General features: G+C 50.6%; 1 protein-coding gene across 2 annotated transcripts; it reads right to left on the bottom strand.

The window, feature by feature from the left end:
* Positions 1-4,471: 4,471 nt before the first annotated feature.
* Positions 4,472-18,907, bottom strand: ELK1 (ETS transcription factor ELK1). 2 transcript variants are annotated; one of them, XM_019417602.2, is made up of 7 exons: positions 18,738-18,907; positions 11,612-11,669; positions 10,449-10,722; positions 7,794-8,243; positions 6,713-7,159; positions 5,945-6,046; positions 4,472-5,859 (listed from the first exon to the last, which is right to left on the bottom strand). In XM_019417602.2, the coding sequence occupies exons 3-7, from the start codon at positions 10,656-10,658 to the stop codon at positions 5,761-5,763; spliced, it is 1,308 nt and encodes a 435-aa protein (XP_019273147.1). In that variant the 5' UTR covers positions 10,659-10,722; positions 11,612-11,669; positions 18,738-18,907; the 3' UTR covers positions 4,472-5,760. The 2 variants fall into 2 exon arrangements, with proteins under 2 accessions (XP_019273147.1, XP_019273146.1); XM_019417601.2 differs by lacking the exon at positions 11,612-11,669 and having other exon boundaries at positions 18,738-18,906.
* Positions 18,908-20,071: the final 1,164 nt, after the last annotated feature.

The raw sequence follows: 20,071 nt of genomic DNA, 5'->3' as shown, positions 1-20,071 counted from the left end.
CCTTAGAACAGTGCCTGGCATACAGTAGGTGCTGCTTGTTAAATACATTCACTCAACGTGTATTGAGCATCTATTGGGGGTCAGATGCTGTTCTTGGCACTCGATGGAGCAGAGCATAAGATGGCCCCAAATCCTGGCCCTCTAGGGGCTTACGCTCTAAAAGAGGAGACAAACAAAAAAGGTCATCTCCCTCACAGAGGCTTTCTCTAGCTACCCTTTTGTATGGCACTCCTGTCACTCTGTAGCCCAGGGGCTCTCAAACCTTAGTGTGCATCAGAATTATCTGGAAGATCTGTTGAATCACAGATTGCTGGGCCCCACCTGTTTCTGATTCTGTAGGTGTGGGGTAGGACTCAAGAATGTACATTTCTAGGGGTGCCTGGGTGGCTCAGTCAGTTAAGCATCCGACTTTGGCTCAGGTCATGATCTTGTGGTTCGTGAGCTCAAGCCCCACATTGGGCTCCACACTGATAGCGCAGAGCCTGCTTGGAATTCTCTCTCTCCTTCTGTCTCTCTCAAAATAAATAAATAAACTTAAAAAAGGTTAAAAAAAAAGAATATAGATTTCTAGGGATGCCTGGGTGGCTCAGTCAAACATCCGATTCTTGATTTCAGCTCATGTCATGATCTCATGATTTGTGAGATTGAGCCCCGTGTTGGGCTTTGCACTGTCAGTGCAGAGTCTGCTTGGAATTCTCTCTTTCTTTGCCCCTCCCCTGCTCACGCTCTCTCTCAAAATAAATAAACATTAAAACAAAAAGAATGTGCATTTCTACCAGGCTCCCAGGTGACACTGATGCTGCTGGTCTGGGGACTACACTTTAAGAACCATTCTAGTCACTGAAACCTCTTTCTTTGTAGGTCTCATCTATAAAAACAATTCTGCATGCTCCTTCTTTTACTGTTAATAATTAAGTCCTCTTCAGCCCCTTGTTGATGCAGGTAAAACTGAGCTCCACGGACCTGCTCTTTTCTTTTTTCTCATAAGCCCTGATGAGTGAAACTCCAGAGCCCACTTTAAGAACAGGAAGTTCTTTAATTAACAAAAAAGAGTCTGGGGTGCCTGGGTGGCTCAGTCAGTAAAGCATCTGACTTCGGCTCAGGTCATGATCTCCAGGGTTCGTGAATTTGAGCCCTGCGTTGGGCTCTGTGCTGACAGCTCAGAGCCTGGAGCCTGCTTTGGATTCTGTGTCTCCCTCTCTCTGCTCCTCCCCTACATGTGCTGTCTCTCTCTCTCAAAAATACATCAACATTAAAAAAAGTCTAAGAAAGTTAGGAAGGCCGGGTGTCATTTCCTCTGCATTCATGGAGGGAGAGGTACCATTCTGCAAATTAAAACAAGGTAATAGAATTTGATCGGGTCAGGTGTTAAAAGAGAACTTTTGCAAGGATGTTGGTCTTGTGTTATGGGTGATATGTTGACATTTGTATCCGTTACAGATGTACTGTTTCCTGAGAACATAAGCCTGTCTTTGAAAGTATGCTTTGAACAAAGGGATCTTGCTAAGATTCCAAGACTCAAACATCAGCGCGGTGTTAATCCTGCAGAAACAAACTCCCCAAGAAACCTGTGATTCTGGTTGGCTGTTTTATCTAATCACCCGTTGCCCTGGTAATAATGATAGAATTGATAGTTCCTTTGTGCCTAAACTGTATACTCCTAGGACTCCCTGTGGAAGAGGGGTGTTGGTGCTTCCATCTTCTCCCACGTTTGGCAATAAAATGGCTCTGCAGATTTATTATTTCAACGGAGTGAGAGATTCTTGTCTCACGTCATTATTGCACTGCCGCCTGATATGATGTATTTATCTGTTTCTTTCTTGTCCATCACCATCACCCTCACTAAAATGCCTGCTCTCCAAAGGGCAGGGATTTGTGCCTGGCTTGGTAACTGCTGTGGCCGCAGGGCTCAATAAACAGGCGCCGAATGAATAAATATGTGAAATCAACAAGACTCTAGAGATTCTGACAAGTGCGATGAAACAGAGTCTGGGCTGGTGGTAAAAATGTGGGCATCGCCGCTGAGGGGATAAGTAGAGTCTCAAGGGCCGGCACTGGAGCAGACTTCCAGGAGACCTCACCTTGTGCCAGGTAAAACCCCGGGAACTCCAGCGTTTCAAGTTTTGGAGAACTGGGAGAAGCCAGCGCAGGGGACAGAAGAGACAGGACCCGTAGAGGAAGTGACTTTCTCCCAGGCCTGGCATATTTGCTCCGTGGTCTCTCATACAGTCTCATTTGGCCTTGGTCATTTTCTCTCACCTTTTTTTTTTTTTTAAACACAGTTACACACAGTTCTGGATCTCTAGTCTCTACTAGAGTGTCTTAGGAGCAGGGCTCATTTACATATTTGGTCTCACAGCCTCTCAGACTTTCCTTCACACACTCAGGGAGTCATTTTCTCTGTCATGGATTCCTGGTCTCCTACAAACAGCTTCTCTCTCTCTCTCTCTCTCTCTCTCTCTCTCTCACACACACACACACACACACACACACACGTCTTACAGCCTCCCTCATTTGGCCAGTACCACCACCATGTCCTCTTACAGGTTTTTCACATGCACACAACGCAGTCACGCCTTTAGATGTTTCTACCACTTAGTCACATATCAGAATAGTCACTGATTTATAGCTCCTGCTGGTCTTTCATGAACTTTCTTGCACACAGACGAAATCGCCATCTCTCCTACCTCTTCTCACCCAAGCCCCCATCCATCTCACACAGCCACAGTCGCCGATGGTAGCTAAGGTGCACACGCATGCAGTCATACGGTATCTCAGACACTGTGTCAGTCACCTCGTGTCACGTTTCTTCTCCAGCGGCGTTCAGTATACCCAGTCCTGATTTACAGCCTTTAACAGTCTCTTGCAAGGAGGTTCACATACACTCACACCATCTGTATCTCAGATGCTGTCTCGGTCACCTGTTCACTGTCACGGTCATGTTTCTTCAGTCAGCCTCTGCCATCTGTAGTCACCAATTCTCAACTGCTATGAGGCTCTCAGTGTCACACACACACACACACACACACACACACACACACACACACACACACACACACAGGGTCTCTCATGGCCTTGGTCCTTCACACCATCTTTCCTTAGCAGGGACACTTGAACACAGCTACAGCCTTGCCCGCTTCTCCCACATACCAATCCCATGGCCTCCCAGGGCCTCATTTTCTGATTTTCACACACATTAAAACCTCTAACTAGGGGCACCTGGGTGGCTCAGTGGCTTAAGTGTCCGACTTCGGCTGAGGCCGTGGTCTCACGGTTTGTGAGTTCGAGCCCCACACTGGGCTCTCTGCTGTCAGTGCAGAGCCCACTTCAGATCCTCTGTCCCCTTCTCTCTCTGCCCCTCCCCAGTTTGTTCTCTTTCTCTAAATAAATACACTTAAAAAAATATTTTAAAGAATCCCTCTGATTAAAGTCCCACATGAGATGTTTCACAGACTCGCTCACACACTGCTGGGCTGTTGATTCTCTCTCACACAGTGCCGTGTACCTTCTCGGCTCTCACTCACAAACACTTATGTGGTCTCTCGTACTGTTTCAGTCACTCGGCCTCGCCATCATTTTCTCTCCTGCTGTCACAGTCCCCCCTGAGCCTCTGGGCTAGACTGGAGTAGAAACTGTAATCAATCTTCCACTCGTCTCAGGTATACACACACACACACACACACACACACACACACACACACAGCACACGTACACATGCACATGCACACTTTGCAGCCTCACGCTTCCCTGGCCAGAGCCATCTTTTCTCAGGTGCTCAGTCTTTGCTAGTCTCACACGAACAGTGTCGACACACGCAATCACGCGTTCCTGGATCTCGTGTCTCAGGCACCCATCTGGCCTCACAGCCATTTTCTCCTCGTACCATCGACTTTCCCCACAAGGCTGCCATGGCTTCAGTTGCTACCACAGCCTTGCGTGAAGTTTCACACACAAACCATCTCCCGGTCATCTGCTTATTTACAGTGAAGTGTCTCTGACCATCTCCACTGCACCTTCGTGCCCGTACAGGCTCACACATCGTTTTGGTCACTCGGTCTGTCTCGCTCACCATCATCAGCCTGTCAGTGTCGGGGGTGTGGCCCCCGCTACCTTTGCCTAAACAGGACTTCACACACACCTCCGGTCTCTTGCACAGTACCTTAATCAGTCATTCCGTCCCACAGTGATTTTCTGCCACACAGCCATAACTTCTCACATAGACACGATGTCGCTTGTGGTTACAGCCACCACTCTCTCATACACGGTTTCACACGCATGTATGCACGATCACAGCTCTCCACACTTGCTCTCTTCTTCACACATGTGGTCACCGATCTGCAGTCTCTCTGACACACACCGCCATGCTACCTCTCATAGTCAATTTCACACCCTCACCGCCCTTCATACAAACTCCTGCCTATCACAGTCAGTCCCAATGGCTTCAGGGAAAAACGGCTAGCAGACTCCAACATCACCTTTAAAAATATATATTTACAGGAACAATTCCCCATTCTCTGGGACTCTTAGAAAAAAAAAAAAAGATCCATTTTTTTGGGGAAGTAAAACAAACGGTGGAGACAGGTGTAGCACCGTCCCCCAAATCACCAACCCCCAGGTCCCCAGGCCCGGGCTGGACCGGTGCTTACAGGAGGTGAGCCCAGGAGTCTTTTGAACCCACCCTCCTCCTCCAGCCTGGAATTAAGATAGGATAGGCTTTATGCCCCCCATTCCTCCCTCCCAACTCCAGGGACACTTAAAGGGTCCTTTGTACCCGCCCGCAGGAAATTGGGGGGCTGGGAGGGAGGGAGCTGAAAATACAGGTTTGGTATCAAAAATAAACACTTGGGGGTGGCAGGAAGATTCCCCCCCAAATCCCTTCCTTCCCACCCACCCCATCTCAGATATAGGAAGAGATGCTCCCCTCTCCCCTATTGAAAAGCCCTGTTTAAAAATAGATTATACTATCAAAATGGCAAGGGGTGGGGGACAAGGAGACCTGGAGTACTGGCTGGAGGGGCCCCCCAGACGGGGACCACTCCCCCCAAAAAAACCCTCCATTGGGAGGTAACAGGCAGGACCCCAGGAGTTTGGCAGACACAGGAATGGCTTCTCAGGGGGAGAAGAACAAAAGGAGCATTTCTCCCTGGCCAAAAAGATGGTATCTGAGAGGCTGGGGAAGTGGAAAATCCTGTTTCAAGGGTGTGAGACTTCCTCGGCCAAGACTCCCAAACCGTTAAACGGCACAAATTCTTCCTGGACCCTTGGGTATGGCCAGGAATAATAAACTACAATAAGCTACCTCTTCTACCCACACCCCCAAATGGAGACAGGGCTCCCTCAGCTTCCCAAGGGCCGGCTGAGAAATAAATAAAGAAAAGGTCCTTCTCAAGCCAGACCCCGATTATCTCATCTTAGGGGAAAAATGCGGAGATGGGGGAGATGTCCTCACCACCCCCCTAAAAGGGTTGGGCCAGACTCCTCCCAGTGGCCTTCAAAAAATAAATAAATAAACCGCCCCCACCATTGCAGTAGGAGACGTGTAAGGGCGGCCACTGGGGAACTGACCAAGAAGAGAGAAGTTGTTGTGTTTCCTGTGGAAGGGTTATTGAGTGATCCTTCCTAAGAATCCCTACCCTACCACGACTAGAGCACAAGTCTGTCAGCTGAACTATGTTTCTCCTTGAGACGGCTGGCTGGAGAGAAGTTCAGGGCCATGGATGGAGTGACCCCAGAAGGGAGTGGTGGCGGTGGTGATGGTAGTCATGGCTTCTGGGGCCCTGGGGAGAGCACCACGGGGGTTGAGAGGCCATCCACGCTGATGGAAGGGATGTGCACCTGGGCGCTGCCACTGGACGGAAACTGGGGACAGAAATAGGGAAAGGTCAGGGATGGGGACCATGCCAGGGTCTCTCACCCTCTCCGAGATGGGGGAAGGGGATCCTACCTGGAAGGAGAGCTTGGCTGGGCTACGGGGTGCAATGGGACTCAGGGTGCTCCAGAAGTGAATGCTGGGGGGCAGCGAGCTTGGCGTCAGCAGCACCGGGGTCTGTGGGGGAAGGGGTGGGTGGAACGCAAGTGAACACAGGGCAGGTGTGGGAAAATGGAAGGAACTTGGCTCCAGCCCCACCAGATTTCCCACTCGGACTTCTGAGATTATCTTCCCAAACTGCACAGGCTTACACCCTAACTACTAAGGTCAAGCCCAGGACACCTCTCCAATGTTATACAGACCACCCCTCCCAACTCCTGAGAGCCCACCTCCAGCTTCTCTGGGCAAGACCACCTACAAGACCCCATCCACATGCCGTTTTCAACCTCCTAAGTCACCAACCCATCAGCTTAGGATCAACCTCCAACTCTTACATCCCACTCAACCATATACCTCACAGGAAACCCGCTAAGGAAATCCCAGACCAAAAAGCCCCACGCAGGTTCCTCAACCCATGCCCCAACCCACCAAACAGTTCCCGCACAAAGCCTCTCGATCCCGGCCCACAAAACTCCCCACACCAGCCCTTCATTCGGACAGCCCAACCCAAGGCACTGGAGACTAGTGGGCCTTGCGTTAATCAAGCCCCGTCCCTCCAGCCTGGGGTCTCAGTGCAGCCAATCCGGCTCGAAGGCCCCACCCTCCCGCTCATTCAGAGAAACCACACTGGCTCTCGCAGTCTAGCTCCTCCCTCGCTCGCCCCACCCCTGCACAGGCACTCACCAATGTGTGCGTAGGTAGCAGGGACGGGGTCAGCGCTGGCCCCGGCGCCTGCAGCCCGGAGCCAGTTCCCGATCCTGGAGTCCGCTCGGGTCCTGGCCCACCCAGCAGGCTCGGGCTGAGTGGAAGCTCCAGGTCCCGGGGCTTCCGGCCCTTCTGGGGCTGGGCGATCTCCGTGTTGGAAGCAGTGGAAGCCGCGAGACCGCCGACCTGCGCTGTTGTCTCCATGACGACCGCGGGCAGCCGGGCCGGCCCACCCTCCGCAGGAGGAACTTCCGGCCCGGCCTTAGTGGCTTCCTGCACAAACCCCGCCTCCCCACCGACAGTGGCTTCCACCTCTTCCTTGGGCCCGTCCACTTTCACTTCGGGGGGCAGTGGCCTGCCCAACCCGGGATCCACATTCATCTCTTCTGATTTAGGGTTCTGGGCCTCGGGTGGGGTCAGGATGACCTGAGAGAGGAGGGCGGGCGGGCAGAGGGGGTGCATAAGGATTGCTGGGCTAGCGAAGCCAAGGACTTCTCTTGGAAAGCAGGACTTTGTAGCAGGGGGCATGATCGCACATCAAGGCAGGTACATCGACAAGACGTGGGGCTTTGCCAAGGATGTGGGGCTTCTTCTGGGGCAGCGTCTCTCCAGGGACAGGGCTGCCCCTCAGGGTGGGCTTCCCGGGGACACTGCCCCCATTCATGAAAGCAGTGGTTCTCAAAAATTTGCTTTATGGATTAGCAGCATGTGCCTCACCTGGAAACTAGTTAAAAATACAAATTCTCGCGCTCAACCCCAGATCCACAGAACCAGAAACTGGGGAGTGGGCCCCAGCAATCGAGTTTAAAAAGCCCTCCAGGTGATTCTGATGAACGCTAAGGTGAGAGAGTCTATGCGTTAAGCAAATAAATTCGGGCACCTTGTGTAGCTTCATACTTGCATAGCTCTCCTCCCCAACCCCTTCTCCCAGGGAACTTCTGTGTCCCTCCTTCCACCATATCTAAGTAGGATGTTTATGCTCCTTCTCCCACCAGCCCGCCTCCTCATTTGGGAACTGTATATCCTCCCTCTTACTGAATTTCTATATTCCAGTTCTTACCTGCAGAGGCAGGCCAGCCTCCTCAGCCTCCAGGCAGGCCTCCAGGGGGCTTGGACTGGTGCTCCTGCTCCCAGAAGGGGGCACTGCAGCTCCTGCAGGGGCGGTGTTGGAGAGCACTGAGGCAGGCCGAGAATGAGGGGGCGGCTGTGGCTGTGGCTGCAGGGACTGGATGGTGAAGGTGGAATAGAGGCCTGAGCGCATGTACTCATTCCGGCTGCTGCGCGCCAAGCCACCCGGGCCTGCCATGCCTGCACCCTTGGGTGTGCCTGGTTTCCCAGAGGCTGTGTCCCCGGGGACAGTGTGTACAGCGGTGGGGGCCACATTTGCCACAGTGGAGGTGATCGACACCTCAGGCTGGGGCGGGCAGTCCTCAGTGGAGCACCTCGCGACCTCGGGGTAGGACACAAACTTGTAGACGAACTTCTGGCCGCTCACTTTGCGGATGATGTTCTGGGAAGGGAGGAGACAGGATAGAGGGCCTTAGAGGAGAGGGCCAGAGTTGGGGGGGGTACGGATGGAGGGTGGAGGGGTGCATCTCCCAGGGTCTTTCTTGCCCCTCTCCTGTCTTTTTACATATATGCCATCCCACCTCTGTGTCTGCCCCTGCATGGGTCCCCCCTCCCAGCCTTTCACCCGCGTCTTTCCCGATTTGGGGGCTCCTCCCTTCTCCTTCAGTTTCTACCTCTCTTCCCCATCATGATTTCCTTCTCTGTATTCTCCCCAGTTTCTCCCCTCTCTCTCCTCTCCCTTCCACAACTCTTCCTTTAGTCTACTGCCGTTCTCCCCCTTCCCCTGTCTCCCCTCCGGGTCTCCTTCCCATCAATCGTCCTCCGAGTCTCCCTGTCACTTCTCATCGCCATCCATCTGCACCCCGCGCCCGCCCCCAACTCAGAGACATACACCCACACCCTGAGGCACCTTTCCACAAGGGGCCCACCTAGGGGAGTCGGTGCAGGAGCAGGCTCCAGGAACCAGGGGTGTCTGGGGGGCTAAAAGGGCCAGGCCTTGCGGGGGTGGCTGCCAAGACAGTGTTGGGAGTGTAGCTGATGCAGTAAGGCAGGAAAACGAAGTAACTGATGTAAATATTGGAAGAGACTAAATTAATATAGAAGAATGTGGTGAGGAATTGCTGATATGGAGAATTATGTAAAGCCATTGATACAGAAGTACAACAGGGCAACATCACTAGGGAGAAAAGGCTGAGGAGCCTCACTCTTTTTGTTTTGGGCTTTTTTTTTTGCTTGTCACAGTTTATTTCTTTTTTAAAAATGTTTATTTATTTGAGTGAGAGAGAGCGAGCGAGCGAGCGCTAGCAGGGAAGGGGCAGAGAGAGAGCTCGGAGACACAGAATCTGAAGCAGGCTCCAGGCTCTGAGCTGTCAGCACAGAGCCTGACGTGGGGCTTGGACTCATGAACCTCGAGATGATGACCTAAGCCAAAATTGGACGCTTAACCGACTGAGCCACCCAGGTGCCCCTCACAGTTTATTTCTTGACTGAGCTGTAACTGAGGAGCCCCATTCTTAATACTGTGGTAGACTTTAAAGCTAAGGCCGTCAGAAAATGGAGTGACTGACAGCAAGTAGATAAGAGCATTAAAATACTGGTGTAAATATTGGGGGGAATCTCAAGGCTGGCTGGGTAGATCACAGACCACGTCTGAGATATTTCAGGGTAGGTCGGGAGGATCTCAGGGATGTTGTGGTGGCCTCATTAATATTGTTTTGGAGGCTTCAGCTAAAGGAATAAAATATGAAAAATGGAATAAATGCTATAAATAATTAAGGGTGGGCAGCATAGGTCCAGGGCTGTCCTGGGGGACAAGAGGCATGTGGGGGGCACTCGGGCACCTTAGAGACCTCTTAATCCTGGTCAGGTATGTCACAGGGTGGGTCTGTGTTTCTCATAAAAGGAATGAAGAGGGGTATTCATTAATATTGTTTTGGAAGTTTCAGATAAAGAAGAAAATGAAAAAACTGGTAAATTGTGGGGGAGGGGAAACACAGCACCGGTGTGGGAGTCTGAAAGGGTAAGGAAAAGGTAAAATTTTAGCTATAGGAATAGATGATAAAATAATAAACACTGGGGTGGACCAGTGTTGCTCTGGGAATGCAAGAGAATGGGGTGTGCGGCTGGCATTATACATGTTGTTTTGGAGGTTCAGCTAAAGGAATGAGAGAAGAATTGATAAAAATGTTCAGTATCCCAGAGGATGAGGTACAGAAAGGTTGGTATAATACTGTCATGGAGATTTTGATGCTAGGAATAAGAATATTCTGGAATAAGAGCGGATTATGAAATAACTGAGGAAGCCCAGGACTGGTCCAGTTCCAGAAGACAGGATGAGGAAGAGTCATTTTTAATGGTGTTTTCAAACATTTTTAGCTGTAAGACAAGAAACGAAATGTTGTGTGGGGGGTGGTGGGGTAGGGGTCAGTATTAACACTGCTGTGAAGGTTTCAGCCAAAGCGGTAGCCCAAAGGAAATACCTGAGCTAAATGTTTGGGGTGCCCAACACCAGCGTGAGAGTATCAGAGAACGGGGTAGGAAATAGTAAATTTTGTTTTCAAATTTACAGCTCCGACAAGTAAGGCAAAAAAATGAAATGATTGACGCAAATGTCGGCAGTTCCCGGTCCTGGCCTCCGAGGCCTTACCTTGTCGTAGTAGTACCGCAGGGCCCGGCTGAGCTTGTCGTAATTCATGTTGGTCTTGTTCTTACGCAGCCCCCACAGCCGGGCCACCTCCTCGGCATCCACCAGCTTGAACTCACCGCCATCCCGGGAGGTCCAGGAGATGATGTGGCCGTTGCCTTGTTCTCTCAGCAGCTGCAGCAGAAACTGCCACAGCGTCACAGAGGGGTCCATCGCTGGGGGAGTGCTCACGCCATCCCAGGGGTACCTGGAGGGCAGACGGCTCAGAGCTGAGAGGCTGTGAACGCAGAAGGAGGCAAAGGTCAGCAGGAGGAGGATTTCTTTTCTCGCCATCTTGGCTCCACCGCTGTCCCCAAAGCCCACCATCATTCCCTAAACCCCCTCAGACTAAATTCTAAGCTCCTCGGCCTGGCTTTGGATGATCCCTCATAATGGTAGGAGACTTTGGGGGACACGAGGATGGTGTGAATGAATTTTGCATGTGGAGCAAATGTGAATCTTTGGGGGCCAGAGGGCAGACTGTGGTAGGCAAAATAATGCCCCTCTCAAAAAGTGTCCACATGCTGGGATGCCTGGGGGGCTCAGTCGGTTAAGGGTCCGACTCTTGATCTCGGCTCAGGTCACAATCTCATGGTTCGTGAGTTGGAGCCCCGCGTCGCATTCTATGCTGACAGCGCAAAGCCTACTTGGGATTCTCTTTCCCTCTCTGCTCCTTCCCTGCTTGTTCTCTCTCTCTCTTTCAAAAATAAATAAAATAAACTTTAAAACAAAAAAAAGGGAAAAAAATGTCTACCTCCTACTCTCTGGAACCTAGGAGTATATTATGTTACACGGCAAAAGGAACTTTGCAGATGAGCTTAAGGTTATAGGAATTCCCTCTTCTCTGCAGGGGATACGTTTCAAGACCCCCAGTGGATGCCTGAAACTGTGGACAGCACCAAACCCTATATATACTATGTTTGTTTCCTATACATATACACACAGGATAAAGTTTAATTTATAAATCGGGCACACTAGGAGATTAACAAAAATAACTGATAATAAAATAGAACAATTATGGCAATATACTATATAATAAAAGTTATGGGACTGTGCTCTCTCTTCTCAATATCTTATTGTTCTGAACTCACCCTTCTTGTGATGATGTGAGATGACAGAATACTTACACAATGAGATGAAGCGCGGTGAATGATGTAGGTGTTGTGACATAGCGTTAGGCTACCACTGTAAGGAAACAAGAGCCCTTAACCCTACAACCTCAAGGAACTGAATTCTGCCAGCAACCTGAGTGAGCAGGAACCAGATGGTCCCCTGGAGCCTCCAGAAAGGAATGCAGCCATGCCCACACCTGGGTTTGGGCCTGGACTTCTGACCTCTGGAGTGCCGACATAATAATGTACATTGTTTTAAGCAGCTGGGTTTGTGATAGTTTGTTACAGCCAGGGTGGAAAACTAGTATAATGCCCTTCACCTGAACGTTTTCATTTGTATCCTCCACCACATCAAACATCAAGTTTTCCAGGAGGTTCCTTCCACTAGCCCCTCGTAAAAGCTGTTCACTCTGTGTGGGGCTCCCTTCTGCCTACAAGTCTCTCCCATCATTCGAGTCCCAGCCACAGGAGCCTTGCCTTTCTGAAGCCTTCCTGAAACTCAATGTCTGCCCTCTCCTGTCTCTCTACTACACATTCCTTGGGCCTGTTACTGTCCCTGTATGTTCTCCTTCTTGAGAACAGCAATAGCCAACGTTTATTAGGTTCATAACACTTGGCTGGCATTGTTCCAATCAGGCAATATGGCCTAACAGACAACCGCTCAGGTTCAAGAGCCAGATTGCCAGGATCGGAATCCTGGTTCTGCTACTCATTAGTGGTGTGGCCCTGGGCATATTCTTTAACCTCCTTGTGCCTCAATTTTCCCATCTGTGAAATAGGGATAATAATAATACCGAGTTCACAGAGTTACTGTACAGATTAAATATAATGTGCCTGGAGTACGATAAGCTTTTAATAGCTATTAGTTCCTAATGTGTTCCTGATTCCTTACCTACTATTCCAAAATCCAAAAAGCTCTAACAACAGAAAACTTTATAAGCCTTTGGGTGGCAAAACCAGATTTGAAGTGAACAGGGCCCTCTCTGGTCTTTATTGATCCTCACTCAGTGTGACTGTTCGTACATTTTGCTACAGCGGTGTTATGTAACATCTTGTATGTGCACCTTGTTGCCTTTCTAAAATCTGAAAAATGTGCAATTCTGAAACACATCTGGCCCCCAAGGGTTTTGGATAAGGGCATGTAGACCTGTACTGCTATTTTTATAGGTACTGACTCATTTATCTTTCATCACAACTCTGGAAAGTAGGTGCTCTTTATTATCACTAATTTACAGGGGAGGAAGCTGAGGCACAAAATGTCCAAGTGACGTGTACAGGCCACAGAGCCTAAGTGGCACAGCCAGGATTCGGACGCACGCAGTCAGATTCCAGTTGTCTAAGCCTTTAAACCCTTAGGCTAAACTGCCCCCACACTGCTTCTTCAGCACATCCTGTGGAGAACAGGACCACCCCTGCCCACCACCCCAGAACTGCCCTCTGCTGAGGGTGAACTGGAAATAAACATGGCGCTTCCTATTTATTCTCAAGGAATGAGCTTTCATCAATCACCTGTTCACTGGCTGGGATTGTTGGGTTCAGAAGACCTTCCAAACCAGGTTTCCAAGAACCTTCCTCTATTATTTATAGCTTGATTCTTTAATCTGTAATGAAATATACAGTATGAGCCTCTCAGGTCTGAGCTGTTTTGAAACTCATTTGGCGGACATGATTTTAGGCTATTATACAAGTCACAGAGCCATGAAGTGTCCACATTTGAGAGTCCTGTCATCAGAGGCTTCACTGGGTTTATTTCAAAGACCTGCCTGTTTCAGAGGCACAAAGAATTCAGTGTGACTCCTGGTGGTGGAGACAGGCAATTTTACCAGTTCCTCTTTCATTCGCGCTAGAACCTATCAATTAAGGTGAAATCCAACCTACCAATTAAAGTGAAATCCGACAGTTTGCTTCAAGCCTCAACAGCACACAGGGTTTTCTATTTTGTTTATCGTATTTCCCACTTGACCCCTAATGAGAGTCCTAGTAATTTGCCTACCTCAAATGTGTTTACTTCTCTTCACCTCATTCATTTAACAAGCATTTATTTAAAAAAAATTTTTTTTAAATGTTTATTTTTGAGAGGGAGAGAACGAGTGGGGGAGGGGCACAGAGGATCTGAAGCAGGTGCTGCACTGACAGCCTCATGCGGGGCTCGAACTCACGAACCATGACATCATGACCTGAGTCAAAGTCGGACTCTTAACCAACTGAGCCACCCAGGCGTCCCTAGCAAGCATTTATTGAGCGCCAGGTGCTGGGGATATGGCAGTGAACAGACAAAAATCCCTGCTCTAGTGGAATTCACACTGTGGTGGGGAAGACAGATAAGAAACAAGATAAATGAGTACAAAAATATGTCAGATGGTGAGAAGAGCTATGGGAAGAAAATGAAGCAGGGAAAGGAGTTGTTATTTTTGAAAGGGTAGCCAGGGGAGGGTAGGCACTGAGCAGCTGACATTTGAGCAAAGGCCTGAATGAGACGAGAGTGTCAGGTTTGTGATGACCCCGGGAGCAGGTCGATCCAGGCAGAGGACACGGGGACACAGCCAGGGTGAACGACCCTGAGGCTGGAGCAGTGCTGGGCAGGTCAGAGGAAGAGAAAGGAGTCTGGCAAGGTCAGAGAGGAGGGAGTAAGGGCACAAAAAGTGGTAGGAGGTGAGAACAGAGGGGCTAAGGGGGGCCAGACTGAGTGAGGCTTTTTCGGGCCCTGCAAGGACTGAGTGAGAGGAGAGCCACAAGAGGGCTGTGAACAGAGGCGTAAGAGGCTGTGACTTGGATTTTAACAGGATCCTTCTGGCTGTTGTGAAGAGACCAACTGTAGGGATAGGAGAGGCTACTGCAATAGTCCAAGTGAGAGATGGTGGCGGTGGCGGTGGCAGTGGAACTGGGGAGGGGTGGCTGAGTTCTGGACAAAATGTGAAAACCGAGTGAACAGGATTTGCTGACAAAAAGGATGGGGGTGGGTGAGAGAGGCATCATCAAGGGTGATTCTAGGTTTGTGGCCTGATCGCCTGGAACGATGGAGCTAGGACCAACTGTGATGGGAGCGCTGCAGGAGAGCAGGTTTTGAGGCGAGACTGGGAGGTCAATTTTGGAGATCGTCTCAGAGGCCTTTTAGACACCTATATGTATGCTATGAATAATAATATTGATTTTAAAAATAGTCCTACAGTGCTGGCTGTGTGCCGCATATCATTTAAATCACTTGACTCAATCATCAAAGCAACACTGTGGGGTGGGCATTATCTCGATCCTCCCATTTTCCAGATGAGGAAATAGAGGTGGAGTTTGCCGGCTTGCCCCAAATCACGCAGCCGGAAGCTGGCAGAGCTGGGGTTCAAACCCAGGCAGTTTGGCTCCAGGCAGTGATCCCAGCACTTTACAACACCAGTTCTCTTTGACAAGAGACAGAAGGGGAAGACCCTAGAGGGTGACAGGGATGGTATTTTTACACAGGGTGAGCAGGGAGGGTCCCCTCCTGAAGGGGGGGAGGGAGCAAGCCATGCTGACCTCTGTGGGAAGGGTCTTTGTACACAGACTGCTGTACACAGACTCTAAGGTGGCCACAAGTTTGGCACACTACATCACGGGCACCGTGAGTTCATCCAGGTCCCACCTCTGAGGATATGAATGTGCCCTTCCCTCTTCTCACACCTGATAAACCCTTTATTCTACTATCATCAAGTTCCAGTATCTCCCAGGCAGAATTAAAATTCTTCCTCTGTGTGAGCCAATGTGACGAACAACCTGTCTGCTCTCGCAAATCTGTTCTTCTCTCTGGGTCTTCGGTCTCATACTCCTCTGCCCTGTTCTAGCTGTGTGACCTTGAGCAAGTTACTTAACCTCTCTGGGTCTGTTTCTGCAACTGTAAAATATCCTCAAAAGATACTATTCTCAAAGGCTTTTGTGAGGATTAAATGGCAATATATGTAAAGGACTTAGAAAACTATCTCTGGCATGTGGGAGACACCCAACAAATGTTAGCTCTTAGCTTGTGTATCAAGCTAAGATACACAGCCACCCCTCTCCACTTCTCCTCCCCCCCCCCCCCCCCCACCTTATATATCACCATGGCCTATACCATCTGGCTCTTATCACCACTCTGACCTTGCCTCCTGCCTTCTCCCTCCACTCTCCTCCAGCCACACTGGCCTCCTGCGTGTTTCTTCTGTTTTTAATGTTTATTTTTGAGAGAGTGCGAGTTGGGGGGTGGGGAGACAGAGAATCCCAAGCAGGCTCCGTGTGGTCAGTGCAAGCCCGATGTGGGGCTCGATCTCACGAACTGGGTTCGATGCTTTACCGACTGAGTTACCCAGGTGCCCCATCCTCCTTCAGGTTTCTTTCTTCTTTTTTTTTTTTTAATGTTTATTTATTTTTGAGAGAGAGACAAGAGTGCAAGCAGGGGAGGGGCAGAGAGAGAGGGAGACACAGAATCTGAAGCAAGCTCAAGGCTCTGAGCTGTCAGGATGCGGGACTCAAACCCATGAACTGTGAGATCATGACCTGAGCCAGAGTCGGACGCTTAACTGACTGAGCCACCCAGGTGCCTCCTCCTTCATGTTTCTTGAACCCTCTAGGCACAATCTGACCTGAGGGCCTTTGCACCGGCTGTTCCTTCTGCCTGGTACACTCTTCCCCTGGACATTATGGCTCCCTCCCTGACCTCCTTCAGGCCTTAATTCAAGAGTCACCTTCTAAATGAGGCCTGCCCGGTGCCTAAGATTTCAACCACCCCCATACTCTATCCTTGTCTTCCCTACTTCATTTTTCCCCCTTGGTGCTTGTCTAACATACTAGATCTAATTTTACTTACTGTTTTATTTATATAGTCCATCTCACCCACTTTTAGCAAGCGTCTGCTCCACAAGGGCAGGAATTTCTGCCTGTTCTGTTCCCTCCCGTATCCCCAGCACCTAGAAGAGTGCCTGGTACTCAGTAGGTGCTAAGTGTTTGCTGAATGAACAATCCCAACTAGCTTCTTAACGAGCTCTCATATGCCCTCATCATCTCTATCTTCCTCCCCGCCACCCTGATTCGTCTGAAATTATATTTTTCACATTCATTCATGCAACACATTCTTATTGAGCACCTACTATATACTAGGTATATTTACCCAGCAGTAAATAAGCAGACAAAAATTGTAAGCCCTTATGGGACTCCCGTTCTAATGGGGAGAGACAATAAACACAATCAACTGGTAAAGTGCACAGTGTATCTGATAGTGATAAGGGGCAAAAGGATCAATAAAGCAGAGAAGGGACTTGAGTCCTGCTAAGTATGCAGGTTCAGATGGTCAGGGATGGGCTGACATTTGAACAGAGCTCTGAAAGGAATCATGGCGAGATCAGGGCTACAGTGTTCCAGGCAGGAAATATAACGAACACAAAGGCCCTGAGGCTGGATCACATCTGATGTGTTTGAGGATGAGTGAGGAGCTCACTGTGGCTGGAACAGAGCTGAGAGGACAAGGTGCAGGAGGTGAGGCCAGACAGGTTACTTGTTTTATTGACTCCCGGGCATTCTTTACACTGGAGGGGAGTCTAGCTCTGATTTCTCCGTTTTACAAATAAGGAATTGGGTGCAGGGAGGAAGTGGTTAAATCACTCAGGTCACAGAGCTGCTGGGATTGGGGGTGGATGGGTGCTGACACAAGGTGTGGAATGGAGGCAGCTCTGCAGGCAGGGGGAACAGCAAAAACAAAAGCTTGGAGATGAGAAGTCATTCGGTTTTTAAGGAGCGGGGTCTCACATGAGACGGGGTGAGGTGAGAGAGGGGAGCCTCAAAAATTATTTTGTGTTGAGGGGTCACCTAACTGGGGACTTACGTCTGAATAAGGTATTGAACCCTTATGCCGAACTTTCCTCACTACCTGTCTCATAGGGTGATGGTGAGGATTAAATGAGCTCATTAATATACAGCCCCTTGCCAGGTCCCTAGTAGGTGCTCAATAAATGTTGGCTACTAATGGCATTATCACTATCTTTAACGTATCCATTTATTGGAATGAGACCGAATGTCTTAGTGGTTAATGATGTATATGAGGGGGTGTGTTCTAGAGTGAAAAACACCTGGGTTCAACAGGCACACAGGGTGATCCAATATTAAGAAAGAAGGATGGTAGGGGTGGGGGAGAAGGCCACGGACTGATCCACCACAAGGAAAGGGAGAAGATAAAAGCACCTCCTGCGGGAGGGATTACAAAGCTCTGGACTCAGGGGAGGGTATGGGGGTGTGTGCCTGAATGCAAGCACATGGGTGACAGGAAGGCCAATGAACAGATCCACTGCAAAGGTGGGGGTGGGGGGAGTGCAAAGGCTCATCTAATTTACTGGGGGCAAGGGAAGCAGAAAGGCACACAGACTGCACAACAGTAGAGGAGAAAAGCCATCACACAGACTGATTAAAAGAACGGAACGAGGCCATGGACTGGGCTACTGAAAATGGGGCGATAAAAAGCACTAAACTGACCCACTATTAAAAGGAAGGGAGAAGCCCAAGGACCGGAGCTACAGTCTACAAAAAAAGGAGGACAGGGCAATGGGCTGATAACTAGGGGGATGTGAATACAAGCCTTTAGACTGATCCACAGTAAAAAAAAGATGTGTCAGAGAGCCATGGACTGATGCGCTGGGGGACTGGAGGAGGCAGGAATACAACTTCACAGATTAACTCACTGTTAAAGGGGGTGGGGGGGTGCACAACGCCACGGATTGATTCACTACAAGGAACAGGAGTGGTGGAACAAACAAGGCCACAGACGGGGTCCTTGAAAGTTCAGGACAGGCGAAATAAGAACACTCAGGTGCACCTACTGTCAAGGAGTCGGACAATGCCAGAGACTGCTCCCCTCTAAGTGGGGGTGGGGGCAAGACCGTGGGCGAGTCCACTGTAAGGTGGGGTGGGGAGAAATATAAGCACGCAGACCGATCCATTATCAAACAGGAAGGGGGGTCAGGCCACGGTCAGCTCCACTACAAGGGGCGAAGGGAGGGGACAATACCACAGGCAGGTCCACCAGCCGTGGAGGTGGCGGTGGGCAGTCGAACACAGGCAGGCCACGGGCCAAGCCACATCCCTCGCGCGGGGGCGGGAAGGATACGTGGGGTCACGGACTGGCCCTCCACCCTCCAGGCCCCGGGCTCACCTGTGTGTAGCGCAGTGGCAGTGTTGGCAGCTCCGGGGGGCGGGGGCTCCATGCGCAGCCCCACCGCCCCCCAGGCCCGGGCTCCGAGGCGGCGGCGGTGGTGGCGGTGGTGGCGGCGGCGGCGGCGGCGGCAGCAGCTAGAAGCCGCCCCTGCGTTTCCTCACCGCTCACGTGGGACTACTGAGGAGGGGCCGAGCATTCTGCCGCTCGTTGATTGGACAGAACACCGAGGATCGACCGCGCGGCTTCCAAGGCTGGGGAGGCAGGCCCTGCCCCACAGAGCTACGCCGTGATTGGCCCAAGGGGAATTGATGGAACGCAGATGGCCGCCTGGGTTCCGAGGGGGCGTGCCAGGCCTCTCGGGTGCTTCACGCTAATTGGCTCAAGACTGACAGCCGTGGGCGATTGACAAGATCCTGGGGGCGCCTGCCTCACATTGATTGGCCTATATGGAAGACAGCCTCCGAGGATAGGGGCCGATGGACCCTGCTTTCTGCTAATTGGTGGATGAGGGACTCCTAGACAGCTGCCAAAACACCAACGGGGCGGTGCTGCACTCCACGCTGCTCAGCGGAAGCTGGACTTGTATGGAAGTGGGCGTAGCAGCCGCCTGGAAGGGGGTCGGGCCAGGGCTGTGCGTAGGTGGGCACGGTAACTCTATAGTGATTGGCTAGAAAAGACGAGTTTAGAAGGGGACCGAGATAGGAGGGCTGGACAGCCGCCAGGCACGCAAAGGGACGTTGAGTGGTGGAAACTAAATGCCTACGAGGGTAGCGTCGAGCAGCAGCCAGTTATAAACGGGCAGAACCTGGCTCTGCATTGATTGGCGGAAGCTGGACTCAACCTAGAATAGGGGCCGGACCAGGGAGGGAGGGATTCGGCTTTGTGCCCATTGGTGGAACTGGAACTATTTAGAAGCGGGGTGAGGCCAAGGTTTAGCCGAGACGGGCGTGGGTGTAATCTAAGGTACCCCAGTAATGATTAGGGTGTGGGAGAGGGGCAAAACTTAGGGCCAGGAATGAGTGTCTTGGGAACAAACCTCCACCTTGAACGGGCCCATTCTCTATGATAATTCAAAGAGTTATGTCCAGGAAAAGAAACAGAAAGAAGAGCCAGGTGGGGGGCCCAGGTTGCCAAGGCGACAGAAGATAGGGCAGAGCAGAAAGTCAAGTGGCAAATGCTGCTAGGCAACAGGCTAGAGGCGGGACTTCAGGGGTGCTTTAAAGGTTTCACACGGAGACTGGATCTCTGGGCCTCCTGATAACTTTGTGCTTTAGAAACAGGGCACTTGAGCAAACAGCAGGGGTTGAGGTGGGGAAAGAAGGGCCATGTGA

This window comes from Panthera pardus, unplaced genomic scaffold (assembly GCF_024362965.1).
Source record: "Panthera pardus isolate Hobbes unplaced genomic scaffold, ASM2436296v1 HiC_scaffold_27, whole genome shotgun sequence".
NCBI classification, from domain to species: domain Eukaryota; kingdom Metazoa; phylum Chordata; class Mammalia; order Carnivora; family Felidae; genus Panthera; species Panthera pardus.
This window is presented reverse-complemented; position numbering and strand designations above follow the sequence as displayed.